General features: G+C 40.9%; 4 protein-coding genes and 1 long non-coding RNA gene across 10 annotated transcripts in view; 1 reads left to right on the top strand and 4 right to left on the bottom strand.

Moving 5' to 3' along the window:
* gna11b (guanine nucleotide binding protein (G protein), alpha 11b (Gq class)) overlaps nucleotides 1–3,696 on the bottom strand; it is a 71,181-nt gene extending 67,485 nt beyond the window's left edge. The window contains exon 1 of one of the 2 annotated variants that reach the window (XM_062041322.1): nucleotides 2,701–3,696. In XM_062041322.1, the coding sequence (XP_061897306.1) occupies nucleotides 2,701–2,836 (136 nt within the window). In that variant the 5' untranslated portion in view covers nucleotides 2,837–3,696. The remainder of the gene's footprint in view (nucleotides 1–2,700) is intronic. The other variant, XM_062041320.1, reaches the window with a different exon arrangement.
* The window catches only part of LOC133646200 (uncharacterized), a 24,120-nt gene continuing 1,255 nt past the window's right edge, over nucleotides 3,114–25,978 (top strand). Inside the window, exons 1-2 of the long non-coding RNA XR_009825241.1 lie at nucleotides 3,114–3,728; nucleotides 20,259–20,636. This is a non-coding gene — a long non-coding RNA (uncharacterized LOC133646200). The remainder of the gene's footprint in view (nucleotides 3,729–20,258; nucleotides 20,637–25,978) is intronic.
* LOC133646192 (uncharacterized) lies at nucleotides 7,603–15,222 on the bottom strand. Its single transcript, XM_062041319.1, has 4 exons — nucleotides 14,930–15,222; nucleotides 11,829–12,377; nucleotides 11,589–11,749; nucleotides 7,603–8,481 (listed from the first exon to the last, which is right to left on the bottom strand). The coding sequence occupies exons 1-4, from the start codon at nucleotides 15,092–15,094 to the stop codon at nucleotides 8,034–8,036; spliced, it is 1,323 nt and encodes a 440-aa protein (XP_061897303.1). The 5' UTR covers nucleotides 15,095–15,222; the 3' UTR covers nucleotides 7,603–8,033.
* tpgs1 (tubulin polyglutamylase complex subunit 1) lies at nucleotides 16,422–20,762 on the bottom strand. The gene is made up of 2 exons (XM_062041323.1): nucleotides 20,269–20,762; nucleotides 16,422–17,249 (listed from the first exon to the last, which is right to left on the bottom strand). The coding sequence occupies exons 1-2, from the start codon at nucleotides 20,661–20,663 to the stop codon at nucleotides 16,625–16,627; spliced, it is 1,020 nt and encodes a 339-aa protein (XP_061897307.1). The 5' UTR covers nucleotides 20,664–20,762; the 3' UTR covers nucleotides 16,422–16,624.
* Nucleotides 25,373–25,978, bottom strand: part of LOC133646191 (inositol-3-phosphate synthase 1-A-like) — a 24,731-nt gene continuing 24,125 nt past the window's right edge. For 4 of the 5 annotated variants that reach the window (XM_062041315.1, XM_062041317.1, XM_062041314.1 and 1 more), the window contains one exon: nucleotides 25,373–25,978. In XM_062041315.1, coding sequence (XP_061897299.1) covers nucleotides 25,783–25,978 — 196 coding nt within the window. In that variant the 3' untranslated portion in view covers nucleotides 25,373–25,782. The other variant, XM_062041318.1, reaches the window with a different exon arrangement.

Genomic DNA, 25,978 nt, shown 5'->3' with positions numbered 1-25,978 from the left:
GAATTAGAACTCTACGCTTTCTCCCTCTAACAACCAAAAAAGCTGTGAAAACTATGATGCTGGGCTCCAAATTTGGATTATTTACGGAACTTGTGTGAGCCTATGGCTTTACATTTTGTTACATATATATATTTAGCATTCTATTTTAGTTACGTTATTGAGTTTACAACCCCCTGGCGATGTTTTAGACTTAGACTTAGACAAACTTCAATGATCCACAAGGGAAATTGTTCCACACAGTAGCTCAGTTACAAAAAGGGTGGAAAGTGTAAGGATGGAAAGGATAATGCAGGTGTAAAGCATACTTGCCAACCCTCCCGATTTTCCTGGGAGACTCCCGAATTTCAGTGCCCCTCCCGAAAATCTCCCGGGGCAACCATTCTCCCGAATTTCTCCCGATTTCCACCCGGACAACAATATTGGGGGCGTGCCTTAAAGGCACTGCCTTTGGCGTCCTCTCTCACCTGAAAAGGAGACTATTATATATGTCTCCGTTATCCACAGGTTTATCTATAACCCATAAAGTAGGCAGGCACTAAGCTAATTCTCAGCGTTTGTTTATTCCAGCCGGCACGTTAATACACTGACACACAACATCCGGATTCCCATCATGCATTGCTTCAAAACTACAGCAAGTAGTAATGTCCAAAAACATAACAGAGACGAAGCAGAAGAACGAAGAAGAGACATGGCGACGACGAGTCAGAAGAAGTACGCTTGCAAGTTCCAAAATGATTGGAAAAAATAATTTCAGTTCATCCAGGACAGCTCGAAGGGGAAGGGGTATGCTGCCTGCACATTTTGTAGATCAGACTTCTCCATTGAACACGGTGGCCGAACGGATATACTCATTCATGAACGGATTATTTATATGTATAAGTATATACCGTATTTTTCAGACTATAAGTCGCAGTTTTTTTCATAGTTTAGCCGGGGGTGCGACTTATACTCAGGAGCGACTTGTGTGAAATTATTAACACATTACCGTAAAATATCAAATAATATTATTTAGCTCACTCACGTAAGAGACTAGACGTATAAGATTTCATGGGATTTAGCGATTAGGAGTGACAGATTGTTTGGTAAACGTATAGCATGTTCTATATGTTATAGTTATTTGAATGACTCTTACCATAATATGTTACGTTAACATACCAGGCACGTTCTCAGTTGGTTATTTATGCCTCACACAACGTACACTTATTCAGCCTGTTGTTCACTATTCTTTATTTATTTTAAATTGCCTTTCAAATGTCTATTCTTGGTGTTGGGTTTTATCAAATACATTTCCCCCAAAAAATGTGACTTATACTCCAGTGCGACTTATATATGTTTTTTTCCTTCTTTATTATGCATTTTCGGCCGGTGTGACTTATACTACGGAGCGACTTATAGTCCGAAAAATACGGTGTGTGTGTGTGTGTGTGTGTGTGTGTGTATCAGTGGTTCTTAACCTGGGTTCGATCGAACCCTAGGGGTTCGGTGAGTCGGCCTCAGGGGTTCGGCGGAGCCTCCGCCACGGAGGTAAAGACACATCATACTTATCGTGTAAATAAAAACTTCTCCCTATCAGCGTATTATGGATACCCCCGAACAATGTTCCCCCTAATTTTCCATCTGATTTGCAAGATGTTTGATTGATCGACTGAAACTTTTACTAGCAGATTGCAAAGGAAGAGAATACATTATATGAAACAGTATAGTTTACACAGTACAGTACATATTCCGTACAATTGACCACTAAATGGTAACACTCGAATACGTTTTTCAACTTGTTTAAGTCGGGGTCCATGTTAATCAATTCATGGTAATGTGTGTAAGGTGTGTAATTTGTTGTGAGTTCATGCACTGTGTTGGTTTTGTTCTTTGAACAAGGTGATGTTCATGCACGGTTCATTTTGTGCACCAGTAAAAAAACATATGACTTTTTCTTGAATTTGAAAAAAAAAACATTTTATTTTTCACTAAAGAAGGGTTCGGTGAATGCGCATATGAAACTGGTGGGGTTCGGTACCTCCAACAAGGTTAAGAACCACTGGTGTGTGTATATATATATATATATATATATATATATATATATATATATATATATATATGGTGTAAAGTAGACTAAAAATGTACCGTAGTAGCAATATAAAATGTATGCAATATTTACATATTATATACACAGTATATGATATATACTGATATAGTATATTATATTGTATATAATATATACACTATATAACAATTAGCATAGAATAGAGAGTAGATCCAGCAGAAAATAGACATTTTGTACTGTTTTTGTACTATTTCTGTACTTGTTTTGATTATTATTATTTCTTGATTGTATATAAATGTCGCATATTATAAATAAAGGTTTATAAAATTCCAAAAAAAACATCAACTAGCATGTTGGTGCCTGATGCTGCTGTCTACAAAACATGCACTCCCAACAACATTACAGTGCGTTTGTCCTTCCTCTTTTTTGCACAAATGACAGCGTTTTTTAATGTCTTTCTCAACCCTAAATGTGACTCCCAACATGACATTTTGGGAAAATGTGCAATAATGACATAATGTGTCATCAATGCTAGCATGTTTGCTAGCACTGGGGGGGGGGGGGGGGGAGAAGGCCCCAAGGAGCTCCATGGAGGAAGGGGAAAAAACAGGCCATAATGGTTAAAAAAAAGTATGTCAGGATTAGCAAATGGCACATACCGAGGAGAAGTAATTTCAGCTCCCTCCTGGAATCTCGCTTGTCTCGGCGAAGTTGCTTGTCAATTTCGGCATTGATTCGCTTCGACTCCTTCGCCTCCTCGCTCAGGCAGCAAGCCATCATGGACTCCAGAGTCATCCTCCCGTCTTGCCGTTTTTTTAGGGGGCAGTCCCGCTTTTGGAGCCAGAAAAACACTCGCCTCGCCCCGGCGGATTTTCAGCTTTCCTCCGCCCCGGCCGATTCTGTAAATCTCGGGCGGGCGGGCGGGCGAGGGGGAAAGGCGCAGGGAGGGCTAGCAGGGCGGTCTCGCAGGGACGGGGACGAGTGGACCCGGCCGGGGAGGAGGAGGTGGCGGCGGCGGCGGCGGCGGAGGAAGGGGGAGGGGAAGCTTCAACAACCGGGGCCTCGCTGTCAACTTGTCCCGCTTTGCTAGCCGAGCTCAAGCCGCCACTTGTGGCCCTGTTCCTCGGACAAGGTGGCGGTAGTACCGTGTCTCCTTCTTCTCAATAATAACAATAATAACCACCACTGGGTTCAAAATACAAACTAAATCGGCTTTTTTTTCACCCTCTTCGTGAGCCGACAAAACGTCGCTTATCACCGCGGTGTAGCCGACGGTGCTAGCCGGCTAGCAAGAGGCTCACGCCCGGGGGAAAGGAAATGTTAGCTATAAAGTCGCGCTTGTAGTTAAAAAAAATATTTAAAAAAAAAAACGTTAGCCTAGCCAAGCCCAGCGGTGCCTTCTCTCTGCCGGTTTGGGGGTGGAGAAGGGAACGGGAGGGACCGGAGTCAGACCGGAGCTAGCTAGCGATGGCGGGGCAGCACCCCCATCACGCCCTGGGTCATTTTGACGGTTTCGGGATAAGACATTAGCCGGTTTTTTTTCTGGTTAAAGGCGCCGCGGCTGGCTCGTCGCTGGATGGAAGAAGGCGGTGTGCTGCACATCCACCAGCAGCAGCCTGATGCATTGGCAGGGGGAGGAGATGCTGAGTGACAGCAGCAGGACGAGCTGGGTGGATTCCAGTTTAAGGTAGCACACACACACACACACACAATTAGTACCATTGTAATAAACTGACATCATCTCAGTACTAATAATAATGTTTTGTATTCATTGTGACAACTCTATTGCAAAATAAGCCTGTTTTGATTGACACTCTGGGCTGATTTCGTTTGAATCATTTGTTATATTGTGGTTTGTAAACGTATATTTGACATGGCAGGTGATCAAGTAAACACACCTTCTAATTAAATGAATAATGATCATTATTATAATAGTCTGTATAAAGAAAGCGTTCCTAATGGCGAAATGCCTACCTGAATACCAGCGGCATCTAGTGGCCATTATTAGAAACTACAGTTGTATTGGTTAGGGCAGTGTTTTTCAACCACTTGTGTGCCGTGAGATACAGTCTGGTGTGCCGTGGGAGATTATCTGATTTCACCTATTTGGGTTAGAAATATTTTTTGCAAACCAGTAATTATAGTCTGCAAATTATGTGTGGTTGTTGAGTGTCTCTACTGTCTAGAGCTCGGCAGAGTAACCGTGTAATACTCTTCCATATCAGTAGGTGGCAGCCGGTAGCTAATGTCTTTGTAGATGCATACTTGCCAACCCTCCCGATTTTACCGGGAGACTCCCGAATATCAGTGCCCCTCCCGAAAATCTCCCGGGGCAACCTTTCTCCCGATTTCCACCCGGACAACAATATTGGGGGGCGTGCCTTAAAGGCACTGCCTTTAGCGTCCTCTACAACCTGTCGTCACGTCCGCTTTTCCTCCATACAAACAGTGTGCCGGCCCAGTCACATAATATATGCGGCTTTTAAATACACAAAAGCGAATGCAAGGCATACTTGATCAACAGCCATACAGGTCACACTGAGGGTGGCCGTATAAACAACTTTAACACTGTTACAAATATGCGCCACACTGTGAACCCACACCAAACAAGAGTGACAAACACATTTCGGGAGAACATCCGCACCGTAACACAACATAAACACAACAGAACAAATACCCAGAACCCCTTGCAGCACTAACTCTTCCGGGACGCTACAATATACACTCCCCGCTACCACCAAACCCCCCCAACCCCCATCTCCCAAATTCGGAGGTGTCAAGGTTGGCAAGTATGTATATATCGGAAACAGCGGGAGGCAGTGTGAAGGTAAAAAGGTGTCTAATGCTTAAACCAAAAATAAACAAAAGGTGAGTGCCGCTAAGAAAAGGCATTGAAGCTTAGGGATGGCTATGCAGAACAAAACTAAAACTGAACTGGCTACAAAGTAAACAAAAACGGAATGCTGGACGACAGCAAAGACTTACTGTAGAGCAAAGACGGCGTCCACAATGTACATCCAAACATGACATGACAGTCAACAATGTCCCCACAAAGAAGGATACAAAGCAACTGAAATATTCTTGATTGCAAAAACAAAGTAGATGCGGGAAATATCGCTGAAAGGAAGACAAGAAACTGCTACAGGAAAATACCAAAAAAACAGAAAAAGCCACCAAAATAGGAGTGCAAGACAAGAACTAAAACACTACACACAGGACACCAAAAAACGCAAAATAAGTCAGGGGGTGATGTGACAGGTGGTGACAGTACATCTACTTTGAGACAAGAGCTATATTGATGCATGGTTGGTTATGGTTTAAATTCATACCCAACAATTGCAACAACGACTTTTTACTGTCAACTGAGTTTTGTTTTTTAATGATTTCTGCTGGTGGTGTGCCTCTGGATTTTTTCAACGCAAAAAATGTGACTTGGCTCAAAAAGGGTTGAAAAGCACTGCACTATTGTACCGTGGCACACTAGTCTACCGTGGCACACTATTCTACTGTGGCACACTAGTCTACCGTGGCACACTAGTCTACCGTGAGATATTGTCTGGTGTGCCGTGAGAGATTGTCATTTCACCTAATTGGGTTAAAAATATTTTTTTGCAAACCAGTAATTTATAATCTGCAAATAATGTGCTGTTGTTGAGTGTCTGTGCTGTCGAGAGCTCGGCAGAGTAACCGTGTAATACTCTTCCATATCAGTAGGTGGCATCAGGTAGCTAATTGCTTTGTGGATGTCGGGAACGTGGTTTGCCGTGATCACAATATGCAGACGACAGCAGGAGGCAGCGTGCAGGTAAAAAGGTATCTAATGCTTAAACCAAAAATAAACAAAAGGCATTGAAGCTTAGGGATGGCTATTCAAAACTAAGCTAAAACTGAACTGGCTGCAAAGTAAACAAAAACAGAATGCTGGACGACAGCAAAGACTTACAGCGTGTAGACTTACAGCGTGGGGAGCAGCAGACGGCGTCCACAAAGTACATCCGTACATGACATGACAATCAACAACAAAATAGGAGCGCAAGACAAGAACTAAAACACCAAAAAACTCAAAATAAGTCACGGCGTGATGTGACAGGTCGTGACCGTACACCTACTTTGAGACAAGAGCTATAGTGATGCATGGTTGGTCATGGTTTGAATTCATATCCAACAATTGCGAGAACGACTTTTTACTGTCAATATCGGCTGCTTTTTTATGTTTTCTGCAAGTGGGATTTTTTTCAATGAAAAAAAATGTGCCTTGGCCCAAAAAATGTTGAAAAACACTGGGTTAGGGTCCTGGGTGAGCTGGCGCCATAGAGCCTATCCCAGCTGACTTCGGGAGAGAGGCAGGGTACACAAACCAAATAAATCATTTAAATAGTAAATACACTCGTCCCTTTCCACATCGCACTTCGGAGTTTGCGACTCCACTTTGTCGCTGATTTTTTCAAACATTTTGTACATATTGTTGGCCTAGTTTAAGCATTTTTTCGCATCAAATGGCTAAACGAACTCCAATTATCAACACTATAAATTAGTATTGGCCACGAGATGAGATCAAATCAATCAGAGCGTGCTGTTCAGTATCGTGGCCAATGATTGGCTCAGCCTCAGGAAGCTTTACTATATTGCAGGGATTCTCAAACTGTGGTACGTGTACCACTAGCTATCTAGTGTTGCGCTAAAGAATCACTTGATTAAAGTACAGTGTTTTGTTTAGCTATATTCAAACACAGTGTTAGGCCAAAATATTAGATAACTGTGTTAAATTAAACCTCTGCCTTGTTTGAATGAATACTTAGGCCTACTACGCTACTGTATTTTAATGTTGGTCATGATGGTGGTACTTGGTTAAAAAAGTTTGAGAACCACTGCTATATTGGATTAAAAAACGAGTGCAAAGGTTGGTTTATTTAATCTCCAGAGACTTTTAATAATGTTATAAACCATATTTAGAAGTTTGTAAAAAAGGTCTATTATACTTTAGCTCCAAAAAATATTGAGATTTATAATTAATACCTAATTCACGGAAATAAATATACCGTTGTAACTAATTTACATAAACAAGGGTTTGTGGCCTGCTCAGTGGCCTTGTAGTTAGAGTGTCCGCCCTGAGATCGGTAGGTTGTGAGTTCAAACCCCGGCCGAGTCATACCAAAGACTATAAAAATGGGACCCATTACCGCCCTGCTTGACACTCAGCATCAAGGGTTGGAATTGGGGGTTAAATCACCAAAAATGATTCCCGGGCGTGGCCACCGCTGCTGCTCACTGCTCCCCTCACGTCACAGGGGGTGATCAAGGGTGATGGGTCAAATGCAGGGAATAATTTCGACAATCATTGGTTCTTTAACTTTTTACTTTGTGATTTTTTTTTTTACAAATCACTCAATCAGTACAAGTTTTTTACAATAATACTGAAAAATCTGTTATCAATTTCATAACCAATACTTATTTCAGGCTCAATTTGATAGCTTTTTAAATTATTTCATGACATTTAGAAAGTGTTCTCTTGGAGATGTACAAGCAGTATACCCCATTTAAAATTGCTTTTAAGAAATGTATATTTTTATTACATTTTTTCAATTGTTTATTGAAAGGCATTTTTTCAGTGAATGGTATTTTTAATGATCTAATGGCATATGCATTTATTTAATTGACTATTATTTCAGCGCATGGCTATTCCACTCACTGAATAGTTCCAGAGGCCACATTTTCAGGTGTATTTATTTTTTATTTTGTTTTTACACCACACCAAACGGCTCATTACTTATAAATAAAGGCATAAGTTAATACAAAAGCAATATGTTTATGCTAGAAAAGATCTCCTAAGAGACAGGAGCGCTGTGCTCTTCCTCTTTGTGACAAGATTTTAGGAATCTGCTACAAAAATGTATGTATTTACTGTGATACATTTTTTAAGGTGTGTATGTAGTTTGTGTGTTCTCAAATGTCTGTCAGGTGATATCAGGTCATGGTAATCTGCAGTTTTTGTTCATGATGATGGGCTCCTTTCATCAGACTGTTGAAAATAGTCACAAAAAAGTTGCCGGACTTCCTCTCCCTGACTCGGTTCGCCACCGTTCGCGGGGGCCTCGGCGTAGCTCGGCTGGGGGCTTTCCGCCTCGGCCGCCTCGGTCAGCCACTCCCCGTTGAATGCGTCGCCGTGAGACTCGCACACGTTGTGCAGAATGCAGCAGGCCAGGATCATGGTGGGCACCACGTGCAGGCCACAGTCGTTCCTCTTGCTCAGGCACTGCCAGCGCGCCTTCAGCCTCAGCAGCGCCTCCTGGGAGACGTGGCGCGCTCTGCGGAGTCGCTGGTTGAAAAGCTGCTGGCGCTCCGTCAGCGCCACGGGGTTGGACCTCGTGGGCCTTTTGTCCGGGTAGGCCTTCATGAGCCAGCTCTGGAGCGGGTAGCAGGGCTCCCCAAGCAGCACATAGCTAGACAGGAAGTGACGTGAAGTAAGCAGCAATTGTTGCAAAACTCAATCACTACACTGTAAAAATAAATATTTACCACTGTACAATTCTGCTAGTTTTTTACTGTAAAATACGATTGTTGTTTTTACAGTGTATTACTGTAAATGGAAACACCCTACCACTGTTATTAAATTCTAGCGCTAGAGCTGCCTTTTTTTTTTACTCTAAAATCTACAATCCTTGCTTTTACAATGCATTACTGTAAATAAATCTGTATCGCTTATATTTTTACGGTAAAATTCTGATGACTGAGCTGCAATTTGTTTATAGTGAAATCTACAATTGTTGTTTTTACAGTGCATTACTGTAAATGGAAAATGGTACCACTTATTTTTAGAGTAAAATTCTCACGACTGAGATGTCATTTTTGTTTCATTAAATCCACGGTTGTTTTACAGTGCATTACTGTAAATAGAAAAATGGTACAACAGTTATTTTGACAGTAAAATTCTGGCGACTGGACTGCAAGTTTTTTTTTACCGTGAAATCTACAATTGTTTTTACAGTGTATTACTGTAAATGGAAACAAACTGACACTGTTATTTTTACAGTAAAATTCTGGCAACTGAGCTGCAATTTTTTTTTATAGTGAAATCTACAATTGTTGTTTTTACAGAGCATTACTGTAAATGTAAAAAAGGTGCTACTGCAATTTTAAGCAAAAATTTTGACAATTGACCAGTCAGTTTCGTTACTATAAAACCTATGTCCGTTTTTACAGTGTATTACTGTAAATGGAAAACGGTACCACTTATTTTTAGAGTAAAATTCTCGCGACTGAGCTGTCATGTTTTTATTGTTAAATCCACGGTTGTTTTACAGTGCATTACTGTAAAGAGAAAAACGGTCCAACAGTTATTTTGACAGTAAAATTATGGCGACTGGACTGCAAGTTTTTTACCGTGAAATCTACAATTGTTTTTACAGTGTATTACTGTAAATGGAAACAAACTGACACTGTTATTTTTACAGTAAAATTCTGGTGACTGAGCTGCAATTTTTTTTATAGTGAAATCTACAATTGTTGTTTTTACAGAGCATTACTGTAAATGTAAAAAAGGTGCTAATGTAATTTTAAGCAAAAATTCTGGCAATTAACCTGTCAGTTTTTTACTATAAAATCTATGTCCGTTTTTACAGTGCATTACTGTAAATGGAAAACGGTACCACTTATTTTTAGAATAAAATTCTCCAGACTCAGCTCTTTTTTTTTCCGTTAAATCCACGGTTGTTTTACAGTGCATTACTGTAAATAAAAAAACGGTACAATAGTTATTTTGACAGTAAAATTCTGGTGACTGGACTGCAAGTTTTGTTTTTTTACTGTAAAACCTACAATCGTTGTTTTTACAATGTATTACTGTAAATGGAAACAAACTGACAGTTATTTTTACAGTAAAATTCTGGCAACTGAGCTGCAATTTTTTTTTATAGTGAAATCTACAATTGTTGTTTTTACAGAGCATTACTGTAAATGTAAAAAAGGTGCTACTGCAATTTTAAGCAAAAATTTTGACAATTGACCAGTCAGTTTCGTTACTATAAAACCTATGTCCGTTTTTACAGTGTATTACTGTAAATGGAAAACGGTACCACTTATTTTTAGAGTAAAATTCTCGCGACTGAGCTGTCATGTTTTTATCGTTAAATCCACGGTTGTTTTACAGTGCATTACTGTAAAGAGAAAAATGGTACAACAGTTATTTTGACAGTAAAATTCTGGCGACTGGACTGCAAGTTTTTTTTAACTGTAAAATTTAAAATCGTTTTTACAGTGTGTTACTGTAAATGGAAACAAAATGACACTGTTATTTTTACAATAAAATTCTGGCGACTGAGCTGCCTTTTTTATAGTGAAATCTACAATTGTTGTTTTACAGAGCATTACTGTAAATGTAAAAAAGGTGCTACTGTAATTTTAAGCAAAGATTCTGGCAATTAACCTGTCAGTTTTTTACTATAAAATCTATGCCAATTTTTACACTTCATTACTGTAAAAGGAAAACTGTACCACTTATTTTTAGAGTTAAATTCTTGCGACTGAGCTGTCATTTTTTTATAGTTAAATCTACGGTTCTTTTACAATGCATTACTGTAAATAGACAAATGGTACAAGAGTTATTTTGACAGGACAATTCTGGCAACTGGACTGCAAGTTGTTTTTTTACCGTAAAATCTACAATCGTTTCTACAGTGTATTACTGGAAATGGAAACAAACTGACACTGTTATTTTTATAGTAAAATTCTGGCGACTAAACTGCCTTTTTAAAAACTAAAATCTACAATTGTTGTTTTTACAGTGCATTACTGTAAATGGAAAAATGGTACCAGTTATTTTCACGGTAAAAATCTGGCAACTGAGCTGCCTTTTTTTGTGTTTCCGTAAAAGCTACTGTCTTTGTTTTTACAGTGTATTACTGTAAATGGAAAACGGTACATCTTATTTTTAGAGCAAAATTTTTGCGACTTGTTATTGTTAAATCCACGGTTGTTTTACAGCGCATTACTGTAAATAGAAAAATGGTACAACAGTTTTTTTGACAGTAAAACTCTGGCGACTGAACTGCAAGTTTTTTTGTTTTTTTACAGTAAAATCTACAATCATTGCTTTTACAGTTTTTTCCTGTAAATGGAAACAAACTGTCACTGTTATTTTTACAGTAAAATTCTGGCGACTGAGCTGCCTTTTTTAAAACTAAAATCTACAAATGTTGTTTTTACAGTGCATTACTGTAAATGGAAAAATTGTACCAGTTATTTGTACGGTAAAAATCTGGCAACTGAGCTACTGTCTTTGCTTTTAAGTAACAAGTGTAAAAAGGGGAGCATTGCTGATATCAAGACACTTGGACAAAGGCCGCATAGTATTCATTACAGTAAAACCCGTTTATGTGGATGCCAATGTAAACAATACTTTTAATACTAAAACAAATTGAGGTTAATCTTTTTTTTTTAACTTAGAAGTTTATGTTTGAAAACAATCATGATAAAATGTTTTTTAAGAACGGCATGCAGAATATGGAGAGTCACAATGAAGTGGACAACAATGCAAGGGTGTGGCATTTACCTGAGTTGCTTCCCCATGAAGAGGGATGGTGGCACCTGTGACAGCCCACCCTCTGCGGCCGTGGCCCAGAGCACTGAGTTCTGCAAGATGTCTGCCGGCTCCATCCCTCCTGGGAAGCAGGCGCAAACGTCCCAGATCAGCCCTCGGCCGTTCACCGCCACCTGTAAAAAATCAAAGGTTTAAACTAGTCGCCATCTGGTGTAAGGCGTTTCCAAGAGAACACCCGGGAGAGCGCTCCACCTGAGACAGCACAGACAGCCAGCCGGCGGGGTTAACGTAGTCGGATGCGTTGTTGGAGGGGGTGATGATGGCCGTGTGGAGCGTTGCTATGGCGGCGGCACAGTGCGGGAAGCCCCACTGAGACAAGAAAAGCCGAGCCGACTCCTCCAGCTCCTGCTCGGTGGGCGAGCGCAGGTAGTCGGCGCTGAGGAGCGCCACGATGCTGTGACACATGTCGCGCACGCATTTGCACACGGTGGATTTACCCACGCCGAACAGGGCGCTGATGGTGCGGTACTCCACGTTGGACGCCAAGCGCCACAGAGCCACCGCCACGCGTTTCTCCACGGGCAGCGCCAGGCGGAAGCTGGTGTCCTGGCGGGTCAGGCGGGAGCGCAGCTTGTCGCAGATGTAGAAGAAGGTCTCGCGGCTCATCCGGAACTTGTCCAGCCAGTCGGAGGGCTGGAACTCAGTCATAGCCACGCGCTCCCACCAATCCGTGCTCGGGACGGTCGTCCAGGGGCGTGTGCGAATGTGAACGTTGGAGCGAAGACCCCCCGCTATCATCATCTGGGAAGACAACAATAAGAATAACATATAATATTTGTACTCATCTCTTCGAGACTAACTGCTAACTTTCTCCTCACATTTTAACTTCCATCCATCCATCCATCCATATTCTACCGCTTGTCCCTCTCTGGGTTACGGGGAGTCCTGGAGTCTATCCCAGCTGCCTTCGGGCGGAAGGCGGGGTACACCCTGGACAAGTCGCTGCCTCATCACAGGGCCAACACAGATAGACAGACAACATTCACACACTCGGGCCAATTTAGTATTGCCAATTCACCTATCCCATACTTGCCAACCTTGAGACCTCCGATTTCGGGAAGGGGGGGCAGGGTGCGTGGTTAAGAGGGGAGGAGTATATTTAAAGCTAGAATTCACCAAGTCAAGTATTTACATCCTGAAAATATGCAAACAAAACTGTGTTTAGATCATACTTGAATCCCGTTATTCAGCGCCTCTCCCGACAACCTCCCGGCAGAGATTTTCTCCCGACAAACTCCCGGTATTCAGCCGGAGCTGGAGGCCACGCCCCCTCCAGCTCAATGCGGACCTGAGACTGAGTGGGGACAGCCTATTCTCACGTCCGCTTTCCCACAATATAAATACGCTTGCAAGTTCCAAAACGAATGGAAACAAGAACTTCAGTTCATCCAGGACAGTTCGAAGGGGAAGGTGTATGTTGCCTGTAAATATGTAGAACAGACTTCTCCATTGAACACGGTGGCCGAAATGATTTCTCAGTCATGAACGGAGAAGTTAAACAGGACAATACTGCCATCTAATGGATAGATAATTCAAGTATTTCTTTTATGTAAATAAAATAAATATATATATATAGCTAGAATTCACTGAAAGTCAAGTATTTCATACATATATATATATATATGAAATATATATGAAATATTCAAGTTGGTGAATTCTAGCGGTAAATAACCACGCCCCCCGCCCCATCCCGACCCCACCCCCCCCATAACCCCCACCTCCCGATATTGGAGGTCTCAAGGTTGGCAAGTATGGTTTAGATAATTGATACTTCAAACTTGCATAAATAAATCTTAAGGAATATAACATAACTTGGCTTCTGAGAGCTACAAAATGTAATGAATAAAATGCTAAAGTGGTTGATAAACAAGCAATTATTTTAATAATTAAATATGGTCATTTTAAATGAATTATTATGTTCATTTAAAATTGATTATTTCAAATATGTTTATTTTAATGTATAATTCTATGGCTGGATGTAATAAGGAGTCCGAAAAAATACAAATACAATTAATTTTGATGTTTTTAGCATACTAAAAATGTATTTTTTTTTTTTTTAAATTAACAAATATACTTATTTTTAGGTAAGATAAACATAATAATACAATTTATCTCTAGTCTGGATGATTTAGTTCTTGTCACCCTGTTGTCCTCCCGTCTCTTCCCCGAGGATGGCTCCATGAGCTGGGCAAACACCTGGAGGTGCCCTACGTCAACAACACGGTCGGCGGCCCGTACATCGCCGCCCTCTACTTCACCCTCAGCAGCCTGACCAGCGTCGGCTTTGGCAACGTGTGCGCCAACACGGACGCCGAGAAGATCTTCTCCATCTGCACCATGCTCATCGGCGGTATGCCGGACGCCTCGCATGGAATAACGTGATTGGGCAGGCACGCTGTTTATATCATGGGAAAGCGGACATGAAAAAAGGCTGTCCTCACTCAGGTCTGCAAGGAGCTGGAAGGGGCGTGGCCTCCAGCTCCGGCTGAAAACCAGGAGGTTTTCGGGAGAGGCGCTGAATTTCGGGAGTTTCCCGGAAAATTCGGGAGGGTTGGCAAGTATGACCTTTCCCCAGGTGCATGTCTTTGGAGGTGGGAGGAAGCCGGAGTACCCGGAGGGAACCCACGCCGTCAATTAGTTGCATATTTTCTATGTGTTTTAGTTCACTGTTTGTTTCTGTTAAGCCTTTTTAGTATGGAAGCCAGTTGCCGCCACAAAAAAAAATATCCCAACCGTTCGTCGAAACTATGAGATAAGGAAGTCGTAATTATAAGATAAAAAGTCAAAATTGTGACATAAAAAGTCGTAATTACGAGATAAGAAGTCTAAATTATGAGATTAAAGTTTCGGGCACGTCTGACCGGTAGGAGGCCAGGGGGAAGACTATCTCTCCCGGATGGCCTGGGAATGCCTCGGGATCCCCCGGGAAGAGCTGGACGAAGTAGCTGGGGAGAGGGAAGTCTGGGCTTCCCTGCTTAGGCTGCTGCCCCCGCGACCCGACCTTGGATAAGCGGAAGATGGATGGATGACCAGTAAATAAAACAACAACACATGGCATGATTATCTGTGGCCTAGAAACATTTATGCAAGACATTTATGTCCACAGTGACTCAAAACAATAACATTCATTATAACGATACATTAATTCCCAATATGCTTTCTCTACTGTGGGTTGCAGCAGTGTTGCATCAATTAACATGTTGTTAAAACTGAGTATTGTTATATTCGCCAATGCACAGCATTATTGGATCTAAATGGATACATGTAAGACAAAACTAATGTGTAACACCGACCATCATCATCCTCCTCTGCCTCTGGAAGAAGTATTGTCGCTGTCGGACGCGTCTCTGGATCTCATTACGTCTCTCAACATCCGCGCTGTTTAAGTCTCTCCGGCGCTTGAGCAGCATGTAAGTCATTAAAAACGTGAAAGAGCGTAGCCGTTCATCGTCCTCCATATCTGAGAAGTTCACAGAACAACACAGCACATGCGATTGAAGGAGGTAAATAGTTGTAAACAAGTGATGCTATGGCTAATGTTGTGACGTTTATACGGGGAGAAAGTCCGCTTCCGGGTGTCTTCTCCGTCGGCGACTATAGTGTCTGCTGCCACCTAGCGGTCGGAGGTGGACGGGGTTAAAATATTCCTGCGTCACAAGGTTCCACTGAAGTTATTTCGTTGTATTGGTGAAATAAAAATACACAATACATAAATAAATGAAATATATAGTTTAATATCGCCGAGTCTGACAATAATAAAATTAGGAATTATTTATAAATGGCTGAGATAGGTTGATTGGCAACACTAAATTGGCCGTAGTGTGTGAAGTGAACTGTATCTGTGTTGGCCCTGTGATGAGATAGCGACTTGTCCAGGGTGTACCCCGCCTTCCGCCCGAATGCAGCTGAGATAGGCTCAAGCGCCCTCCACGACCCCAAAAGGGACAAGCGGTAGTAAATGGATGGATATCAGCAATAAGGTAAAGTGTTGTACCTTACAAGTTTCGGCAACCATGCTTCTGCAGCCTTCATTAGAGACTATATAATATAATATAGACTAGTGTTTGTGGGCCGCGGGAAATTATGCAACTTCACCTAATTGGTCCAAAAAATATTTTTTACACATCAAGTTATAATCTGCAAATAATGTGCCGTTGCTTAGTGTCTGTGTTGTGTAAAACTCAGCATGGTAACCACGTAATACTCCATGTCATAATGTGGCAGCTGGTAGTTAATTGCTTTGCAAATGTGTCGGGTGAAACGAGGACGGTTTGTAGTGATCCCAATATGCAGAGCACAGCGGGAGGCAGGGTGCAGGTAAAAAGGTTTGTAATGCTTAAACCAAAAATGAACAAAAGGGAAAGGAAAAGGCTATGCAAGACGGAAGCAAAACTGAACTGGCTACAAAGTAAACAGAAACAGAATGCTGGACGACAGCAAAAACTTACGGCGTCCACAAAGTCAGTCCGTACATGACATGACAATCAACAACGTCCACACAAAGAAGGATAGCAACAACATAAATAGCCTTGCTTGCTGACACGACATGAAAGTGCTACAGGAAATCACCAACAAAACAGGAAGGGCCACCAAAATAACAGCGCAAGACAAGAACTAAAGCACTACACAGGAAAACACCAACACACTCAAAATAAGACATGAAGACCTGGTGGAGTTTCATTTTTTAACGTTTTCTGCTGGTGGTGTGCCTCCGGATTTTTTAATGAAAAAAATGTGCCTTGCCTCAAAAAAGGTTGAAAAACACTGATATAGACTTTATAGACTAGCCTATATAAATCAACCATTTATAAATACACATCAGTAGGCTAAATGAACCTCTTCAACAAAATAAGGAATTTATTGCACGGGTTGAAGATCAGACATTATTGCATTTCTCAGCAAACAAAGGAACATGCATATAGTTCTTCTTTATGGAAGGTACTTCTACTCAAGTCTCTAAACAGTCAGCTGGCGGTAGTAGCACACTGTCAAGTAACAACTTTAACACGAGCGATAAAGAGTTCCGCTGCAGAATTCTCGAATTCCTTCGCGTCCATGTCGCCGCCCGGCCCCCGCGTGCGCGCCGCCGTCATGGCCTGTGCCAGCTGGTGCGGCGACATCTTGGCGTTGGCCTCCAGGTAGCGAACGGCCTTCGCCCCGGACTCCAAGCAGAGGTCGCCTCTGGCGTTGGCGTCACACGCCCGCGACGTCTCTAAGGCGTCCTTCAGGGTGCCGAGCACGGCCAGACACAGCGCCCGTGACGGCGACCCCTCGTCCGGGCAGCACACTTCGGCGTAAAGCCGCTGGGCTTGGCGGATGTAGTCCGAGAAAATGGCGCACGTGAGCACGCCGTGGCGGAAGACGTCGTAAGGGACGACCTCGTGGTCTTGGCAGTGGAGGCGACACAGGAGAGGGGCGGCGGTGGAGGCCGGGATGCCGCCCTCGCTGCACAGGCACTGCAGAGTCTGTATGTACACGCCCCCTCGGACGCCCCCTCCGCCTGACACTCTTGGGGAATCACGGGGGTCCTCCTGTACCTCATGTGGACCTTGGAAGGCCCCGGCGAGGTTCAGGAGGTTGTAAGCTACACGGACGTTGTTGCTGAACGCCGATCTGGGTTAAGGAAATATAACAACAGAAATATTAGTTGGCACTCAGCATCAAGGTTGGAATTGGGGGTTAAATCACCAAAATAATTCCCGAGCGCAGCCACCGCTGCTGCTCACTGGTCCCCTCACCTCCCAGGGGGTGGAACAAGGGGATGGGTCAAATGCAGAGGGTAAATTCACCACACCTAGTGTGTGTGTGTGTGACTATCAGTGGTACTTTTACTTTAAACTTTATTGCAGTTTTAACTGTAACAAACATGTCATTTTTATAAATCCAAATTCTGTGTAAGACATGCTAGCACAAATGTAATACATACTTTATGGACAATACCTTGCTGAAAATGCTTTGTTTTTTAACAAATCTTGCTTGGATTTGACACACCTGCTTGTCAGTCCTCTAAAAGCGTGCACCAAATTCCGTGGTGATTTGGCTACAGACCCAAGTGAGTGCTTTTGTAGAGAGCTGTGTGAAAAACTTCTAGTCGCGCCAACATAATAGCACATTTACCATTTACCATGGGGTCAGTAAGAATGTTCAGGATAATTTGCGATTCTTGTCAGTGACAGAGCAGGAAGGGGCCAATAAAAAATATTCATACTATTTAATTAAAGAATCAAAAAAATGGTTTTAATTGTGCATGTGTACCTAATAAACTGGCGAGTGTGCTAATAGTGTCATAATTTAAGTTAACTACTCCGACAATACAAGAATGCAGTAGAAGTAGTGATGGGTCCAGCAACACAGATGCATTGGCGCATGCGTCGAGCTCATAGAGCAAAACCCTGTGTCGGTGCGCATACCGCTTTTGTGACGTGACCGATCATGAGCTGTGTCGGTCACGTGACCGATACGCGAACTGTGTCGCACTGACGCCTCCTCTGTGCCCTACAGCCGGAGAAATAATAACTAAGAATGGAAATCGTACGTTGGAAAAACTGTTTTTTTTTTAAATAAAAATGTGTAAAAAAATTAATAAAAAAATTCCCAGTCCACAAGCATCCTCATTCACAACACGTTCTCTTAGATTTCCATGTTATGATACATGTTCACATTATTTATTGACTGTATCTAAAAAAGATAAAAATATATTTTTATTTAAATGAAGATATTAAATAATCCTAAATGAAATACAATGACTTGGTTTATATTATTGTATATACTAGGTCAGTGGTCCCCAACCTTTTTGTAACTGCTGACCGGTCAACGCTTGAAATTTTGTCCCTCGGACCGGGTGGGGGGGGGGGGGGGGGAGTAGGGGCAGGGGGGGAGGGGGTTTTGTTTTGTTTGTTTTTTTTTTGTCAGAAAAAAAATGCAATCATGTGTGCTTACGGACTGTATTGATCTAGATTGATATATAATGTAGGAACCAGAAATATTAATAACAGAAAGAAACAACCCTTTTGTGCCAATGAGTGTGAATGAGTGTAAATGGGGGAAGGAGGTTTTTTGGGTTGGTGCACTAATTGTAAGTGTATCTTGTGTTTTTTATGTTGATTTAATTTTTAAAAAAAATAATAATAATTTTTTATATATTTTTTTAATTTCTTGTGCGGCCCGGTACCAATGGATCCACGGACCGGTACCGTGCCGCGGCCTAGTGGTTGGGGACCACTGTACTAGGTCATAAAATCAGTGTCAGTTGAGTCGGTCCATAGGTTGCCTGTAGGGATTTTTAATGTCCAGCAGATGTCAGTATTTAGTGACACAGTATCGACACAGTATCAATAGTTTTGCAATGTGTCGAAACCAGGGGTGTCCAAACTTTTTCCACTGAGGGCCGCACACGGAAAAATTAAAGCATGTGGGAGCCATTTTGATATTTTTCATTTTCAAACCATAACAAAATATATGCATTTTTTATTTATTTTACCTTTAGGGGTCCCGGGGACCATAAAGGGTCTCAGTCATTAAAATGTTAAAAATAAGTCAGATTATTATTTTTTTTAAATTATTTAACGCTTACAGTAAATCTCTATATCAACTTCAAGTTGATATAAAGTAATATGTTTTATGGCTTTTCTGTCAAAAACAACTTAGTTTTTTTTATAGTAAAACTGAAATATGCAGTATTTAGTAATTAGAGCCCTAAAAGATCAATAAGTGAAGTGAATTATATTTATAAAGCGCTTCTCTCTAGTGACTCAAAGCGCTTTTACATAGTGAAACCCAATATCTAAGTGACATTTAAACCAGTGTGGGTGGCACTGGGAAGCAGGTGGGTAAAGTGTCTTGCCCAAGGACACAATGGTAGTGACTAGGATGGCGGAAGCGGGGATCGAACCTGGAACCCTCAAGTTGCTGGCACGGCCGCTCTACCAACCGAGCTATACCGCCCCAATAATGCAGGACACCATTGATTTTAATTATTTCATATTTTTGAGTAATCACAGTGAAAAGATAACTAAAAAATCACTAAATATATTTGGGATCCAAAAGGTGCCCCACTCATAAAGTGATACATTTTTATTAGGTTTTTCTTTTACCTTCAACACTTAAGTTACGAGATCAACTTCAGATATATCTGTCGATTTTATGCTGGAACTATTATTTTGTTTGTTTTATGCGCTTTTGTCAAAGAAAACTTTGATGTTTTTAATATGGCTACTACACAATATATGCAATATTTACCACATAAAACATTTTAAAGTGAAATATTTGAAGTATTTGGAGCCCTGAAAATAATTCATTATAACATGGATTTTTTGTCATTGTTTTTTTTTTGAGCAATGGCAAAAAAAGAAAAATAAAGAAAGACAAAAGAAAAAAAACAGCCTGCATGGCAGCTTTTGTGTCAACATTGCAACTTTTTCTCGTTAGATTTCACCTCATTCCACTTTTTTTTTAATGTTCTTTTTTATTTTTACAATAGTATTTCCAGAATGTGTGGCGGGCCGGTAAACAATTAGCTGCGGGCCGCAAATGGCCCCCGGGCCGCACTTTGGACACCCCTGGTCGAAACGCTTCATGGCGCCTCATCAACCCATCACTAAGTAGAACATTGCGGTCCACCAGGCTATATTACCTCTGGGAGTGGTGAGCCAGGCGCAGGTGCCACAGTGCCCGGTTTAGACGCTGCTGAGCCAGGGCTCCTCCTCCCGGCGAGCCGTTGTTCAGGTGGTCCTTGTCGCCGCTGCCGGCCTCCACCACCGAGGCGAGGCCGCCGAAGTGGTCGGCCAGGAAGCCAATGGGGTCGTCCGGCCTGGCTTCGACCATCTTTAACACGGCACCGCGTAGAAGCTCCCCGACGCCGGCCTGCGATAGGAAGTCTCTGTCCGTGTCCGACTTGGAGGTCTTGCCTTCGGCCACGACAGCAGGGGGAGACACTCCGGACCGGCGCTTCTCTCTGTCGGCCATGTTTGTTGGTGGCAGCGGAAGTGGGTGCTTCAAAAAGTGAGTATCATACCTAAAGTCCCGCATAACGTTTTTATTTGTGATATAGTTAAAACGTGGACTAATTCAAATATGTTCTTCCGTAAACTATTTAGTCAGCTATTAGTTTGAAAATAGCGGTTTCAATACAATCGTCTTTTGAGCCGGAAGTGATTTCAGCTCAACACTTTCGCAACAAATTTCGAGTGTATTTTATTTGTTCACTCTTTTTAGAGATCAAATTTGGTATTTTTTTTATAAACGACTGTAACATAGAATTTTTTATCAACATTATAATGCTCCAGGCAAATTTTTTTCTACATAAATGTCGATTTATGAAAATTAAGGCTTACATTTTCTAATTGGCTTATGGGTTACAATTATCAATCCAATCTTGGAGAATGATTAAGAGTACAAAAGCCCTTTAAAAAATTGATATCTTTGTTAAAAACATTTAAAGTGATTTAGGTAGCCCTTTTTGTCTTTTTTTTCTCCCTTATATTTCTTAGTATTATTACTCTCTGTGTTTGCTTTTGTTTTCTTTCTTTGATGTTGAAAGTGCCTTGACGTTTGTGTGAATTAGAAATGTATGTTTGTTGTTCAATTTAAAAATTTAAATTAAATAAAATGTTCACGCTTATCTAAAACTTCGTAACATGTAAAATAAAATGAAAACAACCACACGCAGTCACCCTCTCACCAAAGAAAAGCATACCTGAAAGACAGTGTTGACATACAATATTACTACTTTTGCAGCAACATGAGGTACACCTGTACAAGTGACAACATGCCTAAAAGATGACTAAGCTTAATTGTAAGTGTTTTTGTGTTTATTGTGTTAAGGAAAAAAACAAATATGCCATAAAATATTGTAGCATACACAAGGGTTTTTAACCTTTTTGACCTCTGGGCCCAACTTTTCCACTACAGGTGGACACGGAATTGGTCATCTTACTCCTGATTTTTAATCATATTCAATGATTATTTCTAACCTACTTACAATTCACCGGATACACATGGAAGCATGTGTTAGTCACAAAGATTATTGTATAGGCTTAGGTCAGGCTGATTACAAAAATAAGTACTACTACTACTACTACTACTTATCAAATATACTGCAAAAGAAGGGACTCATAAAAACTAATGAAAAATAAACTTGCATACAATTTTGTAGTACTTCTAATGGAAAAAAATCTAACTAAATAATAAACAATTCATATGTGTTGCAGTAAAATGAAAGTACAAATAAAAATACAGCTTCACCACTTTAGTCATAAATGTTGCGCTTAAAGGGGAACCAGACTTTTTTTTGTGGCATATTGCCTATCATTCACAATCCTTATGTAAGACAAGAAGGCATATGTTTTTTGTATTTTTTTGCATTCTAGATATTATATAAAAGTCTGCTTACAATAGACCCTATGGTAAAGCCCTTGAAAAACATCCAAACACCTCCATTAAGGTTTTATAAACATTATTTAATACGTAATTTACAAACCTCGTTTCCATATGAGTTGGGAAATTGTGTTAACGGAATACAATGATTTGCAAATCCTTTTCAACCCATATTCAATTGAATGCACTACAAAGACAACATATTTGATGTTCAAACTTATAAACTTTATTTTTTTTTTGCAAATAATAATTAACTTAGAAATTCATGGCTGCAACACGTGCCAAAGTAGTTGGGAAAGGGCATGTTCACCACTGTGTTACATCACCTTTTCTTTTAACAACACTCAGTAAACGTTTGGGAACTGAGGAAACTTGTTGTTGAAGCTTTGAAAGTGGAATTCTTTCCCATTCTTGTTTTATGTAGAGCTTCAGTCGTTCAACAGTCCGGGGTCTCCGCTGTCGTATTTTACCACGGGGGGAACACTCTAATTTTAAGGGAATAAAAACGTATTATAAGCAAAAGAAGTTGCGTAATTATGCAAAAAAAAAAGTTGTAAAATAAAGTTGTAATCTGATGAGTAATAAATTTTTTTAGAATTAAGTCCTAATTTTACAGAAAAAAGGTGGTAATATCTAAAAATGTCATTTTGAATAAAAATGCAAAATTACAGGAAAACAACTATTGTAATATTGGGAGACAATAGTCGTCATTTTACAACAAAAAAGTTGTAATATGCTGAGAGATAAGTTAACATTTTGTGAGAATAAAGCCGAGTTGAAAAAAAAAGTCACAATTTTACGGCGATAAAGTAGTAAAAAAATGTATTTAATTCCCCAGAAAATCATAAGTCTATGACAAGAATTTGGTTTTAACACTGTTTTATCTGAAAAAAGTTGCCATTAAAAAAAACTTGTAATATTACAAGTCAAAATAATAAAACATAGAAAGAAGAGTTGCAGTACACAAGAAAATAAATCATATTTTTTACAATAAATTATTTAGATGTAAATATAAACGGAATACAATGATTTGCAAATCCTTTTCAACCCATATTCAATTGAATGCACTACAAAGACAAGATATTTGATGTTGAAACTCATAAACTTTATTTTTTTGCAAATAATAATTAACTTAGAATTTCATGGCTGCAACACGTGTCAAAGTAGTTGGGAAAGGGCATGTTCACCACGGTGTTACATCACCTTTTCTTTTAACTATGTCGTAGAATTTCTGACCTTTTGACCTATATTTCTTGTCTATTAAGAATGTCCGCTCATTTTCAATTCTCTTCTATTTTGTGCCATTGAATGGACCAGTTGTGGGACAAAGGTGAATATGGAGTTATGCCAACCTGTCTACAGAATGTTTAGATTTTCCAAATATGACTAAGAGATACGAGGTTGTTTTGGAACAGACAAACCAAAACAAAACAATCATGACGCACGAGATAACAAACAGTGACGCACAATGGACATATAAAAAATGGCAGAAGACCGGGACTAGGAAGTGATTTTGGCTTGTGTGTGTCTTGTTTGCTCCGGAGTACATGTGGTCTGTCTGCACGGCCAACTCAATTCAACCTGCACTTCTGATAATGGGTAAATACATTTGTTGTACTAAACTACTTTTGTTGCCTGCTTAAGCTTCGGACAATCCACTACAACAACACTCAATAAACGATTGGGAACTGAGGAAACTAATTGTTGAAGCTTTGAAAGTGGAATTCTTTCCCAATCTTGTTTTATGTAGAGCTTCAGTCGTTCAACAGTCCAGGGTCTCCGCTGTCGTATTTTACGCTTCATAATGCGCCACACATTTTCGATGGGAGACAGGTCTGGACCTGCAAGCAGGCCAGGAAAGTACCCGCACTCTTTTTTTACGAAGCCACGCTGTTGTAACACGTGCTGAATCAATCAATCAATGTTTATTTATATAGCCCTAAATCACAAGTGTCTCAAAGGGCTGTACAAGCCACAACGACATCCTCGGTACAGAGCCCACATACGGGCAAGGAAAAACTCACCCCAGTGGGACGTCGGTGAATGACTATGAGAAACCTTGGAGAGGACCGCATATGTGGGTAACCCCCCCCCCCCCTCTAGGGGAGACCGAAAGCAATGGATGTCGAGTGGGTCTGACATAATATTGTGAAAGTCCAGTCCACAGTGGATCCAACACATCAGCGAGAGTCCAGTCCACAGCGGGGCCAGCAGGAAACCATCCCGAGCGGAGACGGGTCAGCAGCGCAGAGATGTCCCCAACCGATGCACAGGCTAGTGGTCCACCCGGGGTCCCGACTCTGGACAGCCAGCACTTCATCCATGGCCACCGGACCTATGCAACTCCCCCTCGCAAGGGACAGGGGAGAAGAGGAATGTGGCTTGGCATTGTCTTGCTGAAATAAGCAGGGGTGTCCATGAAAAAGACGGCACTTAGGTGGCAGCATATGTTGTTCCAAAACCTGTATGTACCTTTCAGCATTAATGGCGCCTTCACAGATGTGTAAGTTACCCATGTCTTGGGCACTAATGCACCCCCATACCATCACAGATGCTGGCTTTTCAACTTTGCGTCGATAACAGTCTGGATGGTTCGCTTCCCCTTTGGTCCGGATGACACGATGTCAAATATTTATTTATAGTTGGTAGTTGCACTGACTGTACCAACAAGACTGCAAAGTGGTACCAGATCTACCACCCGAGCAGTGTCAAAAGGCAACTGTTGTGTTCCATTCCGCAGAACATCTTTTGCCCAGACTGCCTTTTCAATAAAAGGACCACAACTATGGAACTCTTTACCGGACACTTTGAAAAGTATACCTGCACTTGTCACTTTCAAAAAACAAACAAAATTATGGCTAGTTGAGCAACAATCGTGTTCCCATGTTTAGTATTTACTCATTTTTACTAATTGGTTTTTATCTAGTCTGCACTTTGTCTGTGTTATTATTATTATTGGCTTTTATCTAGTTTGCACTTTGTCTGTGTTATTACTATTATCATTATTATCAACTCACTCTATTTTTTATTTTCCTATTTTAATGATGTTGGATCTGTGTTGTTGTTGTTGGGGACAAGTGTTGTAAATTAGCTTTGGCTACAAACACTGTGATGCATGCGTCGGATAACTGTTTCAGATGTCTATGTTTTTGTATCTGTCCCTATTTCAAATAAACCTCTATAATAATAATAATAAAAACTTGGTACCACGCCATATTTATTCTGTATCATCCCATACCTTTCTGGTATCGACTACTATTAGATTTATTTGGATCTGTGTACCTAATGAAGTGACAGGAGAGTGTTGAGACCGTACTTATTTTTTGTGTTTGGACGTAAAATAAGACAAACACATTGATTGATTGAAACTTTTATTAGTAGATTGTACAGTACAGTACATATTCAGTACAATTGACCACTAAATGGTAACACCCCAATAAGTTTTTCAACTTGTTTAAGTCGGGGTCCACTTAAATCAATTCATGGTAAAACCCAACTAAAATATTTGCTTCAATGAGGACTTTTATTAAAGTTTGTGGGTTGGATGGATTACAAACCTAACATTAGGGAATTAACTGTCTTTTAATTGGTTTATGTCTGCAAAGGAGACCAGTCTGGTCGTGATGGTTGTTATTTGTAAGGTTCACAGTCTTGTTACATTATTTATTTTAGGTACTCGGCGCCGTTTCCATTGGCATAGATGCCGTTGGTAGCCTCTATTTTGTTCCCGTGATGGTTGTTATTTGTAAGGTTTACAGTCTTGTTACATTATTTATTTTAGGTACTCGGCGCCGTTTCCATTGGCATAGATGCCGTTGGTAGCCTCTATTTTGTTCCCGTTGGTAAAAGGCGGGGCCTTCTTTTTCAAAGAGGCAGCGTTGCCGTTGACGCAGTGCGGGGACAGGAAGTGTCTCTGCAGCTTTTCCTCCAGCAGCATGTGACTCTGAGGTGGGAGACCAAGACACGCT

This window comes from Entelurus aequoreus, linkage group LG03, assembly GCF_033978785.1.
Source record: "Entelurus aequoreus isolate RoL-2023_Sb linkage group LG03, RoL_Eaeq_v1.1, whole genome shotgun sequence".
Taxonomy (NCBI): domain Eukaryota; kingdom Metazoa; phylum Chordata; class Actinopteri; order Syngnathiformes; family Syngnathidae; genus Entelurus; species Entelurus aequoreus.
This window is presented reverse-complemented; position numbering and strand designations above follow the sequence as displayed.

Bases quoted from the DNA above. Each gene is read 5' to 3' on its own strand.
- LOC133646192 (XM_062041319.1), bottom strand. From the start codon at position 15,094: ATGGAGGACGATGAACGGCTACGCTCTTTCACGTTTTTAATGACTTAC. The intron at 12,378-14,929 runs GTCGGTGTTACA...TTGTCTTCCCAG, and splicing joins GGCAGAGGAGGATGATGATG to ATGATGATAGCGGGGGGTCT. The intron at 11,750-11,828 runs GTGGAGCGCTCT...GATTTTTTACAG, and splicing joins GGCTGTCTGTGCTGTCTCAG to GTGGCGGTGAACGGCCGAGG.
- tpgs1 (XM_062041323.1), bottom strand. From the start codon at position 20,663: ATGCGGGACTTTAGGTATGATACTCACTTTTTGAAGCACCCACTTCCG. The intron at 17,250-20,268 runs GTAATATAGCCT...TCCTTAACCCAG, and splicing joins CTGGCTCACCACTCCCAGAG to ATCGGCGTTCAGCAACAACG.